Genomic DNA, 13,960 nt, shown 5'->3' with positions numbered 1-13,960 from the left:
AGTTTAAAAAAGTTCTTGTTGGTTATTTATTAGATAAAAATTATTATTGCCACGATGATTTTCTCAAAGAAAACATGCAGGAGCAAAATTGTTAATTAATTAAAAATAGTTATTAAGTATTTTGTAAAATTTTGCATGCTAGTATTTTTAAATACATATAGCAGAATAAGCAACAAATTGTCAAAATAACATCTGTAGACATAAATCATGTAATACTTATTCTATGCAAATAAAGCTATTCTATTCTATTCTATTCTATTCTATGACGCACGTGACTAAATTTGATAAAATGGCCAGTGCGTCTACCGCAATAAAAGTTATTTTTTCTTTCATTTATTGTCTTAACAGTTAACATTCAGTCATACAGTTTTAATAATTCATTGTTTTAGATGAAATTAAAAGCATTTTGTGACAAATTATATACCTGAGGATGAGCCTGAGTATAAATTTAATTTAATGTTAAAATCGACTCCATGGTTCTATAAAGTTTTACCATGCTACGAGATTTCCGAACCCTGGTAATATCCATAGGGAAGCGTATCATGGTTACTCTATCCTTCTCTAGGTCCTGGATTTCTGTATTTGCGCGACAAAGCCCGTTATATTTCCTTCCAAATACACCCTATGTTTCTTTCGGAATAGACCGTGAACTACAAAAATAATTGACACCCTACCAAAAGATTGTGGGTAATGCAGTACGTTTTATTTTATTTTGTAATTACGTGTTTTGAAACATTTTAGTCAATATTTTTTATTTTTTTTCAAACCTCTAGTGTTTCCTTTTATATGAATACCTAGTATTTTGTAAATTATATCCTGTATTTTGTGGCATACTATACTCGAAAAATATGACAGATCTATAGGGCTTGATCTCCAAGCAAAATATTGCTTGGTCACGTGACCGGAATTCATAGACAAGTCGGTGCGGTCACGCGGTGAAACTAGAGTCCCTGAGCAGCTTAAGGTGAGAGTTATGTGTTTTGAGATTGAAAATACCGGGATATATTTTTTTTTTGGGTAAAGAATTTCACCACCCTCTTTCTTCCCGTGTTGTCGTAGAAGTCGACTGTGGGATATAGGTTACATTATGGCGTAGGCGCAGGCTGGCAACCTGTCACTGCAATTTTACAATCAGGAGGCATTACTGACATATTATCCCGCCAGGCGGCGCCTGTGCAAGTGTCTAGGCATGTCACTGTCATTCATATGTGAGAGAGAGAGATAAAATATCAACTTCTCGTTCTCACGTATGAAATTATTTATCTTTGAAAGGGACTAATAGGGTGGCGCCATCTGTCATGACCTTTGAGTGTGCCTCCTCATTAACATTACTTTCAACTGCTTCATTGCCAAGAGTAGCACTGAACTTGAGTAATTTCGTGTGCATGCATACCCCTTTATGCGATACAGGCGTGATTATATGTTCTTATCCATATGTGGGTTAAATTGTGGTGTAGACGAGAGGCTGGCAACCTGTCACTGCAATGCCACAGTTTCGTTTTCTTTTAACCCCTTATTTGCCAAGAGTGGCCCTGAAGCTTTAGTAGTGTCATGTGCTCTGCCTACCCCTTTATTGTGATTTTATGTATGTATGTATGTGTTGCAGACCGCGTCCGCAAAGCTTCCTATCGACGGCTCGAAGTGGAGAGAATGTGCTGGAGCTCGTGCGACTCACTCTTTCGTCCCGGGCCTGTACCTTGAGCTTCGATGTCGTCCTCAGCAATCAACCGTACCGATTATGATTTTGGAATACACTAACTAAAAAACGAATCAAATCAAATGGTTTATATTTACAATAATCAACGACTCTAATTTTAACGCGGTTATAAAAATACTCCTAAGCTAATATCCTAACGAAACGCTCGGTACGGACGATACGTCGCGATGCTGTCGTTTTCTGCTGCTGCCGCTACCCGTCGTGGAGGGTGGCTGGCTGCTGGCTGTAGGCTGCTAGCTGCTGGCTGTAGGCTGCTGGCTGCTGGCTGTAGGCTGCTTGTAGTAGGCTGCTGGCTGCTGGTTTTCCTTGGAGGCTGCTGGTTCTTCTTGTTCCGGTCGAATTCGAATGTCCCATACCGAGCGATCGTTCCTTTTATACCCCTTTTCAGAATGCGCCTACGCTTCACGGAAAGAAACATTTCAATTTATTCGCCCAATCACGACTCGGCTGAGCGCGAGGCTCCGTGCGATAGAGAGGTAAATAATTGCGCCCGATAGGCGACGGATGGCGCGTCGTGATTGGTCGAACGCGTTACGGCGCTCGATTACGTGAATTTAACGCTATCATTTTTCGTTCAAATCCTAATTACTTATAAACTAATTAGGCTATCGCTTCGAAATTACGTAACAATGCACCTGACACTAGGGTCATTCACCTCGAGTGGAATGCACCTGCGTTTGTTTACGTTTTTACACAATAGAAGAGGTGATTAGCCGTCCGGGCCATACAATAGACTGGTTTCTCAGCTTGCCTTGAGCTCCATTGTTTTCGATAACGGCATATTACTATGGAAATGTAGGTTATCGTGTTACGTAAGTTCCCAGCTACGTTTTAAAACTATTTACATCTTCATATGTCTTATAGTTATCGAGTTATTGGCTTGGATTCGAGTAATCCTAAGGCAATTTTCGGGTGAAAGGAAAATGATTTCGGAACTTTAAGGAAATATTTTTAGCCAATCAGAGGAGAGTTCGGTTTTCTCGCTCTAAGCCTCTCACGTTAGTGCTTATTGGCTATTAATCGTAGTCCAATGGACAGTCTGAGTTTAGATTGAACTTTGGACTCGGTTTCCGCGACTTGGGAAGGAAGGAATATGGGAATTGCCTGCTATCGAATACATCACATATGAGTCTTATTATCATACTTAATAATCGGAATTGACAAAATTAACTTAACTAACGCAGTTCTACCCGTTTCCTACCTACGAAATAATCTTTATTGCGAATACAGTCTTAATCGAATTCTTATGCTATTTTACATATATTTCGACGCGTCGCTAACATTTTGTCCCCGCAGTCGAAGACTCCTGGTGCATGGGTTGCGACGCGATGACCGCCAGCCTGCAGCTGGGCCTGCGTAGCGTCCCGTGTCTCGTTCTGATGTCAGCGGAGCGGACCCGTCCATCGGGTCCCGGGTAGGTAGTCTCGACGACGCCTCGGGGCCACACGCTGCGTGGACCATTGGGTTCAGCGACGATGACCACATCGCCTGGTTGAAGTTGCCGCCCTCCGTCGTGGGACGACTTCCTCGGTGCCAGTAGAGGAAAGTACTCTTTGGTCCAGCGCCGCCAAAAGTGGTCGGCAAGCGCTTGGGCCATCTTCCATTGCTTCTTCTCGTTCTCGTCGTAAACGCCAATCTGAGACGAGCGTATCCCTACCGATGTAGGTTAGCGTTATGAAGAAGTAGAAAGTGTGCTGGAGTCAAACTTTCTTCGGAGTCTGGATCGACGTTGACATGTGTAAGTGGTCGTCGGTTGACGATATTCTCTATCTCGGCGAGTAGAGTTTCGAAAACTTCGGGTTTCGGTGCTCGTTCGTTGAAAGTGTAGGACATCGCTATCTTAACTGTCCTTATCATTCGCTCCCACGCGCCCCCGGCCGAAGGATTGCCAGGTGGGATGAATTTCCACTCCATTCGGTTCTGAGTGGCGTAAGTTTGCAGTACAGGCAGCCATTGCCGGTACGCCTCACGTAGTTCCGTCGCCGCCGCCCTGAAGCACGTCGCGTTATCGCTGTACATCGTCCTGGGCCATCCTCTTCTCGCGGCGAATCTTCGTAGTGATAGTAGCGCGCTGTCGGTTGAAAGACTGTGCACGCTTTCAAGGTGAATAGCGCGCGTCACTAGGCACGTGTATAGACACACCCAGCGTTTTTCTCTGCGCCGTCCGATCGTGACGAACATCGGTCCCATGTAGTCTTGTGCGGTGTGAGTGAAGGGACGTTGATACGCCTGTAGTCGCTCGGGCGGGAGATCGCCTAAGGGCTGCGCCCTCGGTGTTGCTCGTCGTAGTGTGCATAGCGCGCAGTTTCGAGCTACAGACTTCACGGTCGGCCGCAGATGTAGTATCCAATATTCTTGTCGCAGTTCGTTGATTACTGCTTCGTTGTGAATGTGCGCTGATCGTCGGTGAGCTCGCAGGATGAGTAGACGGGTGAACGGCTCGCGGCCATCCAGTATTATCGGTTGTAGCGCGGTGTACAATACTGGAGCGCTGCCCAGCCTCGTCTTCATGCGTAACACGCCGTCATCGCCTAGCTCGGGTGCCAGGTCGTATAATCGCGATTTGCGATCGATGAGCCTATTCTGGCTTAAGGCTCGAAGCTCTTCGGGAAAGCTTCGTCGTTGACTGTATTGCAACCACATGTGTTCTGCCTTTCTCAAATGTCTGACTTGTAGCTGCAAGGCTTTATTCTTCGTTCTCATTTTCTCGATGAATAGCAAGACGTTCGCTGTCGCGTTCAACAGTCTGTCGTAACTGCTAAATCGTCTCACGTCTGGCAGTACGCTCGAAGGGTCTGGCTTCGCTGAGATGATCGCCAGTGATGTGTCGGTTGACGGCCTCGCCTTCCTCTCAGGCAGGTCGTCTGTTCGATTCGATGTGTGACTAGGCCATGATGTCTCGGGTCCATAGAGAAAGCGCGGTCCTTCGTACCACTCGTCCTCGATGCGCACGCTCTGCGCTGGTTGACATCTCGTCGCTCGATCTGCGGGGTTCTGAGCGGTTGGTACATACCTCCACGCGTCTCTATCTGTTTTCTCGGCGATCTCCGCAAGTCGGTGTGACACGTACGGACGATAGTTTCGCGCGTCATCGCGAACCCATCCGAGAACAACCATGGAATCTGTCCAATACGTCACCTTTGTCACAGGATAACGCTGCTCGCGTAAAATTGTCTCCGCCAGCCGCACGCCGACGACTGCTGCGGTTAATTCGAGCCTGGGAACTGTCATTACCTTTAGCGGGCAAACTCGGCTTTTCGCTATAGCTAAGCTCACTTGCGTTTCCTCCTCGTCGTTCGACACTCGCCAATAGGCCGCCGCGCTGTAGGCCTCGGTCGATGCATCACTGAAAATATGCAGTTCTCTTCTAACTGCACCGGTGGGCGTGGCGTATCGTCGGGGTATTCGCAGCGCGGACACGTCGCTCAGTGCCCTCAGCCACCGGAAAAGGTCCTCCGCTTCCTCCGCCGGCAGCCGCTCGTCCCAGTCCGTGCCCTTTGTCCACACACGTTGGAATATGATCTTAGCGCTTATCATATACTGCGCTATGAGGCCTAATGGGTCGTAAACTGACATTACGGCACTCAAAAGTTCCCTTTTAGTGGGCGATCGCTCGTACCTTTTCACGTCGTCTGGCACTCGTAGCATTTTCGTGTTGTACCCCAGCGTATCCGTCTCTGGGTCCCACGTCATTCCGAGGACGGTCTGTTGCTTTTCTCCGAGATGAGAAGGTCCCGTCGCTCGCTCCTCCGGATCGATGTTTCGCATTAACAACTCGCTGTTGCTAGCGTAGCTGCGCAGCCGAAAGCTAGCCTCCGCGTGTGCTAGTCTCACCTGTGTCGCTGTTGATATGAGTTCCCGTTCTGTCTCATATGATGCCACATAATCGTCCATGTAGTGATTGTTATGGATATCGTAGACCGCGTCCGGATAGCGATCCTTGTTGTCCGTCGCATTCCTATTCCGCACCGAGTGTGCGAGAAAAGGAGAAGAGATGTTACCGAAACATACCCGGTTTAGCTGGTACGTCCACGGTGTCACGTCACGCCGCGATCCCCTCCAGATGAAGAGCTGACTATGCCGATCCTCTCTTCGCAGCTGTATTTGAAGGAACATTTCCTGTATGTCCGCGGTGACGGCGAATTCCCACTCACGGAATCGAAGTAGTATCCCCAGCAGGCTCTGTAGTAAATCCGGTCCCGCGAGGATGAAATCGTTCAATGCACATCCCTGACTTTTCGCGGCGCAATCGAATACAGCGCGATACTTTCCTTTATTTAGATTGTAGACGCTGAAATGGGGCAGAAACCACATCCGATCTGACTGCGGTGGTTCCATGATGCGCTCTGCGTACCCCTTTTCCAGAAGCTTGTGTATCTGTGCTTGATACTCGTTGGCGAAGTCAGGATCTCTCGACATGCGGGCTTCTAGATTGCGTAATCTCGCCTTCGCCATGTTGAAACTCGGTGGCAGCTTTATGTCGTCGGCAGCCCATAGTTGGCCGACTTCGTATCTCTGTCCTACCTTTTTTACTGTTCGTTCGAATGTATCGATCGCTCGCTGGTCGTCGGGTCGAATGTTGTCCTTTGCCGTTATGCCAAGCGCCTCGACTGCCCAGTGTTTCTTGACCTGCTCCACGAGATCACTGTCGTCACTGTGGCAGTGCATCACGACCTGCTCGTTATTTGGTACATACCTCGGCATTCGCCCGAAGAAAACCCATCCTAACGAGGTTTTAACTGCGCACGGCTCGTCCTCGCCGCCCTGCCTCACCTCCGTTGGGTTTATAAGATGACTGAAGTCTCCGCCTATTAACATCTGCGGCACGCCCATGCCCGTGTAGCACTCGTCGCCCAAGTCCGCCAGATGTTCGTATTCCAATAGACGCTTCTTATTTAATGACTGCGAGCGTATCCCTAGTCCGTCTACCGTTTTTAGGGATATATCGTATGTCAAGCCGCCACGAGCGGGGCTTACTTTAGCCTTGACCGTCTGTGTCACTGAGCTAAGTTTCAACCGCTGAATACCTCTTATGCATAGCGGCTCGTCTTGACCGACCGCGCCGATCTCGTCCGCGACGTCCTGGTCGATCATTGACAAGGTGGATCCATCGTCAAGGAAAGCGAAGATATGCGCCGTTCCCTTTGGACCTGATACGGTTACGGGTAGTACCTTTAGCAGCACGCTGTAGTCCGGTGTTGACGACACGTACACGCGGGCGTCGTTCTCGTCGTCCGCAGCTCGCGGCTCCGTCGTGTCCGCTGGCTCGGCCGATGACGTCACTGCTGACGATGTAGGTACTGACCTGATTTCTTGTGTTAGCACCATAGCCGTATCCTCACGCACTTCCTGCGGCGAGTCCGCATGAAGCAGTCGATGGTGTACGTGAGGACAGCCTGCAACGCCGCACGCTTTGGCCTTGCATTGTGTTTTCATATGCTTCGCGTCGATACAGCGATAGCATATACGATTTAATTTCGCCCACTCCCATCTAGCGCCCACGGATTGGGCGGCTAACTTGCGGCAGTCCGGCGTCAGGTGACCGCCACCGCAGAACAGGCACGTCGTCGAACGGGATGTTGTGGCTTGACGTGTCGCGTACGTCACTTTCTGCACCTCGTGTTGACGTCCTGTGGGAGCTCTCGGCGGGTTGTGCGTTGCGGATATTTTCACGCGAGCGCCGGCTGCGCGCGCGTGCGGCACTGATAACGGCGCCTGCGCTCGCCTCGGGGCGGCGCGGGCGTGACAGAAGGACATCTCCTGTTCGCTCTCCTCCATGAGGAAATCCGCCAACTGCAGAATCTCCGGGTCCTTGCTGTCTCGATGTTTCTTCGCGTAGTCGCACCATCTGCTTCGAAGATGCGGCGACAACCTGTCCGTAACCTCTCTGATGAGCATGGGGTTATCGGCATAGTGCCTTCGATCGATATCCATAACTGTAGATACCACGTTCATTATTTTTATCGCGAAAGTGTTGAGGTCGTTCGCGGTAGGCCCCAACTGCGGCAACTTTCGCAGGTCGTCAATCGCCTTGTCTAACAATACCTCGCTGCGTCCAAACTGCTTTTTCAGTATTCTCACGATCATATCGGGTCTGGTGGCTGTCGATAACACGTGAGACACACACGTCTTTGCGTCCCCGCGTAAAGCCATCCTGAGCCGCGCCACGTTCTCGTAGTCAGTAAACTTATACCGCTTCGATGTCTCTGCGTAGGTATTGTAGAAACTTCTCCACTCGCTGACGTCTCCGTAGAAATGCGGCAGCTCGAATATATCCTTCGGGGCTGGACGGGCCGCCATCTGCATCCTCTCGAACAGGTGCAGCATGGACTCTGCTACAGTACCTTCGGTGGCGCGCGTGTGCGCCGTGTGCGGAGTACGCGCGTCCAGCTGTGGCGACGTCGATCGCTCGCGACGCGCCGGCGGCGTCGTCGATCGCCTGCGTCGCTCCGGTGGCGATATCGATCGCCTACGCGACTCCGACGGTGGCGATATCGATCGCCGATATACCTGGCGGTCCGGTGAGAGGCCTCGAATATGCCGCTCCGCCTGCGCAGGTCGTCTCGGAGTCTCGTACTTGGGTAGAGGTTCGTCGGTTAACCTCTTACAAATGGGTTTTGACGTCGCGTCTCGCGAGTTCTCTAGCCATTCGTCTAATCGATCTTGATTCGAATTCCGCACGCTACCAGCAGATTCGTGCTCGTCTGCGCTATCCGCATTAGCGCGGATCTGCAGTTTTCTGGCGTCTAGCCGTTTACGTACCATGTCCGCTTCTAGCTGCAACTCCCTCCGGGATATCTCCGCTAGCCGTTCGCTGGCCTCGAGCTCCGCCTGAGACAGCTGCGCTTCTATCACAGTGCGACTGCTCGCATGTGATCTGACGGACTGAGCTTTAATAATTGGTTTATTTACCTCCTTGGTAGTTTCCTGCAGCGACTTTCGTTTCTCGGTAGTTCTGTCTATGACGGCAGCCTTGGGATGTCTAGCTGGGATCGGCGTGGGTCTGGAACGACGCCGTAACCGCTTGGCTAAATCCCTTCGCCATAGCAATGTCGTGTCGTAGGACGGTGACCTCGGTGTCTCTACGGTTAATCCATACCTGAGCGTGCTGTTAGCTGTCGCCGCGCCCATCGGTTGCGCGCCGGCGACGCTAAGCCCTTCCGTTACGCCAGCGGGTCCGGAGGGAGGTGAGGGAGGGCGCGCCGCGTCGGCGCCCATCGCCCTCTCAGCGCTTGCGCGTGCGGCCTCTCGTTCGCGGGCCGCCGACGCGCCTTCGTCGAGTAGTTGCTGCCTCTCCTCTTCGCTCGTCACTGACGCAGCTCGGTTGGACCTGGACCTCGTCCTTACCATCCTGTCGTCGCTCATGACAGGTACGTCGCTGTAGACCCGTAGTCCGCACGAAGATCCGGCTCGAAGGACCAGAAACTGTTGCAGACCGCGTCCGCAAAGCTTCCTATCGACGGCTCGAAGTGGAGAGAATGTGCTGGAGCTCGTGCGACTCACTCTTTCGTCCCGGGCCTGTACCTTGAGCTTCGATGTCGTCCTCAGCAATCAATCGTACCGATTATGATTTTGGAATACACTAACTAAAAAACGAATCAAATCAAATGGTTTATATTTACAATAATCAACGACTCTAATTTTAACGCGGTTATAAAAATACTCCTAAGCTAATATCCTAACGAAACGCTCGGTACGGACGATACGTCGCGATGCTGTCGTTTTCTGCTGCTGCCGCTACCCGTCGTGGAGGGTGGCTGGCTGCTGGCTGTAGGCTGCTAGCTGCTGGCTGTAGGCTGCTGGCTGCCGGCTGTAGGCTGCTTGTAGTAGGCTGCTGGCTGCTGGTTTTCCTTGGAGGCTGCTGGTTCTTCTTGTTCCGGTCGAATTCGAATGTCCCATACCGAGCGATCGTTCCTTTTATACCCCTTTTCAGAATGCGCCTACGCTTCACGGAAAGAAACATTTCAATTTATTCGCCCAATCACGACTCGGCTGAGCGCGAGGCTCCGTGCGATAGAGAGGTAAATAATTGCGCCCGATAGGCGACGGATGGCGCGTCGTGATTGGTCGAACGCGTTACGGCGCTCGATTACGTGAATTTAACGCTATCATTTTTCGTTCAAATCCTAATTACTTATAAACTAATTAGGCTATCGCTTCGAAATTACGTAACAATGCACCTGACACTAGGGTCATTCACCTCGAGTGGAATGCACCTGCGTTTGTTTACGTTTTTACACAATAGAAGAGGTGATTAGCCGTCCGGGCCATACAATAGACTGGTTTCTCAGCTTGCCTTGAGCTCCATTGTTATCGATAACGGCATATTACTATGGAAATGTAGGTTATCGTGTTACGTAAGTTCCCAGCTACGTTTTAAAACTATTTACATCTTCATATGTCTTATAGTTATCGAGTTATTGGCTTGGATTCGAGTAATCCTAAGGCAATTTTCGGGTGAAAGGAAAATGATTTCGGAACTTTAAGGAAATATTTTTAGCCAATCAGAGGAGAGTTCGGTTTTCTCGCTCTAAGCCTCTCACGTTAGTGCTTATTGGCTATTAATCGTAGTCCAATGGACAGTCTGAGTTTAGATTGAACTTTGGACTCGGTTTCCGCGACTTGGGAAGGAAGGAATATGGGAATTGCCTGCTATCGAATACATCACATATGAGTCTTATTATCATACTTAATAATCGGAATTGACAAAATTAACTTAACTAACGCAGTTCTACCCGTTTCCTACCTACGAAATAATCTTTATTGCGAATACAGTCTTAATCGAATTCTTATGCTATTTTACATATATTTCGACGCGTCGCTAACAGTATGTATCCATATGTTATGACAATATAATTACTGAGCTCTCAAACATTTGCAAAGTTTTAAAAGTAGCATATGTCACTTTCCCTCCCTTCAACATTCTCCTTGCTGTGAAAGACGGACAAACAAACAGACACACACACTTTCCTATTTATAATATTAAGTATGGATAATTAACTACCTACTTCTCATGACAGCCACAAAACTGAATACTCAAGATGATTAAGTAAAGCTTCTGAAGTACGCTACGGTTACGTCACGCGTGACGCGGTTAATCCACCAGTCAACGTAATACGTGATCACGTGACTTGAATAATCGTCATTATACACACAGACACCGGGTTCGATCCCCGGCTCGACACGTACCAAAGAGTTTTTCGAAACTTTTGTGCAAAATGTCATTTGATATTTGCCAGTCGCTTTTCGGTGAAGGAAAACATCGTGAGGAAACCGGACTAATCCCAAGTAAGGTCTAGTTACCCTTTGAGTTGTCAGTTTTTTTACATGTCACAGTTTATTCATATTAAGTACATAAAATAATATTCAATTAACAAAACATCAACACACATTAAAATTAAAATTAATCCTATAAATTAAACGAAATAGTTTTAAATAATTATAAAAAAAATACTTTCCTACGTAAGTTATATAAGTTGTTCGCTGTACTTAGTTTTAATCTCTGCTTACTACTTTTTAACCGACTTCAAAAAAGGAGGAGGTTCTCAATTCGACTGAATGTTTTTTTTTTTTTTTTTTTTTTTTTTTTTTTTTTTGTATGTATGTTATTCGATATCTCCGAGAATCGTGGACCGATTTTCAAAATTTTTTTTTTGATCGAACCGGTATAACCCCGAGATGGTCCCATTGGCACCAAGTCAGGGTCTGATGATGGGATCCTGGGGAAATCGAGGGAACTCTTCAAATGTTATAGGCACATGTAATGTTTTTAGTCTATTTTTCAAAGGTACACCAGTATTTACGCCTGATGGTAATAATTTTATGTGGCTGAGCTGATGATGGAAGGTCAACTCCTCAATGGTTAGGAGTTTAAGGATAATTCTTTCACTACTGTACATGTATTCGGACTGATACATATAATATCACTAGGAACCACTAAAAATCAACAAATAAATAAACTTTTTAACAAAAAATAAAACCGCCTTCAAAAATAAGCGCGTTACAAAACACGGAGAAACTAAAAAGCCAAAAATAATAAACCTTTCAATTCAGATTTCTTATCGTATTGCAATAAGCTAAACATCCAAATTATAAACAAATCAATTATTTTTGGAGTCGGTACCAGCCTGTGTATGGTTGGGTGGGGCAAACAGGCAATAGCAAGGCGACGAACAGGTCTGGTACCGACTACAAAAATAATTGATTTGTTTATAATTTGGATGTTTAGCTTATTGCAATACGATAAGAAATCTGAATTGAAAGGTTTATTATTTTTGGCTTTTTAGTTTCTCCGTGTTTTGTAACGCGCTTATTTTTGAAGGCGGTTTTATTTTTTGTTATTACAATACAATTATTTGTATTTTGATTGTTGCATTTTAAGGACTAGCTTTTTTAAATGTTTCATTAATTTCATTCTTAAAATATTGTATGACAATTTTTTTTCTAACTTTCAAGTTTTCGTCTAGAACTGTATATATACGTTTATTTTATGAATAGCTTTATCTACTTACAGATTTCGACAACAATTTTGACAGTCTTGCTAGTAAATAAGTAGTAACGATAACTTGGGATAAAGTTAATAAGCGTAACTGCTTTGTAGAATTATTATATTAAATTATTGACATACCTACTACCGAGCAGTGTGTAGTGCGCATTATTCTACCCCTGGCCACGGCGTCTTATTCGCAAAGGGTATAAAGCTATATGCGCCCCCTGGGTCACTAGCTGTACTAAAAAGCTTTTTCGGGATGCAGCTGACAAAGTAAGGCGACGAGACAATGGGATATGAGAATTTGCTTTTGTAAAAACAGGATTATTATTTTCTTTTTAGGTGCTCCTTAAGGACAGAAATGAATGACTATTTTTGTTTTATTTAATATTTGTTTTTAATAATGCTCTTAGATTGCAATTTTTCTCAGACGTGGCCGAGAAAAGTCAGCCTAGGTCATCCATTCCCAACTGATGCTTCCACTCCCCCTTCAAACACTTACACATAAATATTTCACTTGTAATCTTAAACGGCATAAATAATATAATGGATATATAAAATAATGTTTCAACGGTCGACACAAGGCGACCTTTTTGTACCCACTTCTAAAAATGTTACCTCAATTTATTTAACCTCGTGTGTAACTATGCGAAACTAAACGACTCCAAAATAGTACATTACATCAGAGGCCGGGAAAATGAGGATTTCCGGCCAAGTGGATATATACGGCCGAGCGAGCGTGCGAGCGAGGCCGGATAGGGATACGTGGCCGGGAATCCGTTTTCACGCCGAGGCATGTATAGTGCTTTTCTCAAACATACAATGAAATAAAAAAAAATGCTCTAAAGGACAATATTTTATAAAAAAAAGTTACTTTGCAGGCCTAGGCCTGAAAAATAATATGAAATCCCTTTACAGTCCTCTCGAGTTGTTGCGCCCAAAAAGCGATACTTCCCAGCCCATTTTAAGGAACGTAAAGACAATATTTCATTGCATGTTTGAGAAAATGTCTTTTACTTTGTAACCGTTGTCATCGTGGAAAAATGTATTCAATAATAAATAGCAGACATTCAAAGGCCTCTTTACTCTCTTTAGTAATGTATTCTGTTCGGAGGACGCCCAACAATTTTTGATTATTCTGAGCGAAAGGAATAGAGTTGTGCCTGCTCGTTCACTGAAAATATCGTTCCCAACTAGGACACTATTCGAAGTGTACTAGTTCGTTCTTTTAGTACATTTAGTACAGTAGTACACTGAGAGAGCGAGAAACAAATTGAGCATATGGCGTACAGTAACGCTCGTTCGTACTAGCCGAGAGTGCCGGCGAAGCCGAATAGCAGAAATGCAGTCTGACTCTGTCATGCCAATACGCAAGAACGACCGAGATACAGTCATACTCGTAGCTACGAAACATATATTATCGTGAGCGTTGTCCATTAGGCTACGTTCCCTTATCGGCTGTTTTTGCGCACTCTTGGTCCGAGTCAGTCGGTTCTAGTTTGGTTGGTGCCGGACCACGCGGATGGCTTAGCTGTCATTCTTTCTCGGCTCTTCGCTCCCATTCAGTTATGCGTGTTTGAGTGTACTAAAGAGCATAATTATTTGAGAATAGTTCAGTCTAGTACAGTAGAGGGTATCGTGTCTTTTGTACTATTAGTACATGTACTACACTAGCGTAGAAAGAAATTGATGGTAACTTTGATAGACAGGCTGAAATGTGTAGGCGTCCCCGATATGCTTCGTATTCTGCTCAC

At 46.5% G+C, this 13,960-nt stretch overlaps 1 protein-coding gene across 1 annotated transcript; it reads right to left on the bottom strand.

The window, feature by feature from the left end:
* Positions 1 to 2,993: 2,993 nt before the first annotated feature.
* LOC125224595 lies at positions 2,994 to 8,935 on the bottom strand. Its single transcript, XM_048128011.1, has 3 exons — positions 8,228 to 8,935; positions 3,424 to 6,889; positions 2,994 to 3,370 (listed from the first exon to the last, which is right to left on the bottom strand). The coding sequence occupies exons 1-3, from the start codon at positions 8,933 to 8,935 to the stop codon at positions 2,994 to 2,996; spliced, it is 4,551 nt and encodes a 1,516-aa protein (XP_047983968.1).
* Between the last annotated feature and the right edge of the window lie 5,025 nt (positions 8,936 to 13,960).

This window comes from Leguminivora glycinivorella, chromosome 3, assembly GCF_023078275.1.
Source record: "Leguminivora glycinivorella isolate SPB_JAAS2020 chromosome 3, LegGlyc_1.1, whole genome shotgun sequence".
Taxonomy (NCBI): Eukaryota; Metazoa; Arthropoda; class Insecta; order Lepidoptera; family Tortricidae; genus Leguminivora; species Leguminivora glycinivorella.
This window is presented reverse-complemented; position numbering and strand designations above follow the sequence as displayed.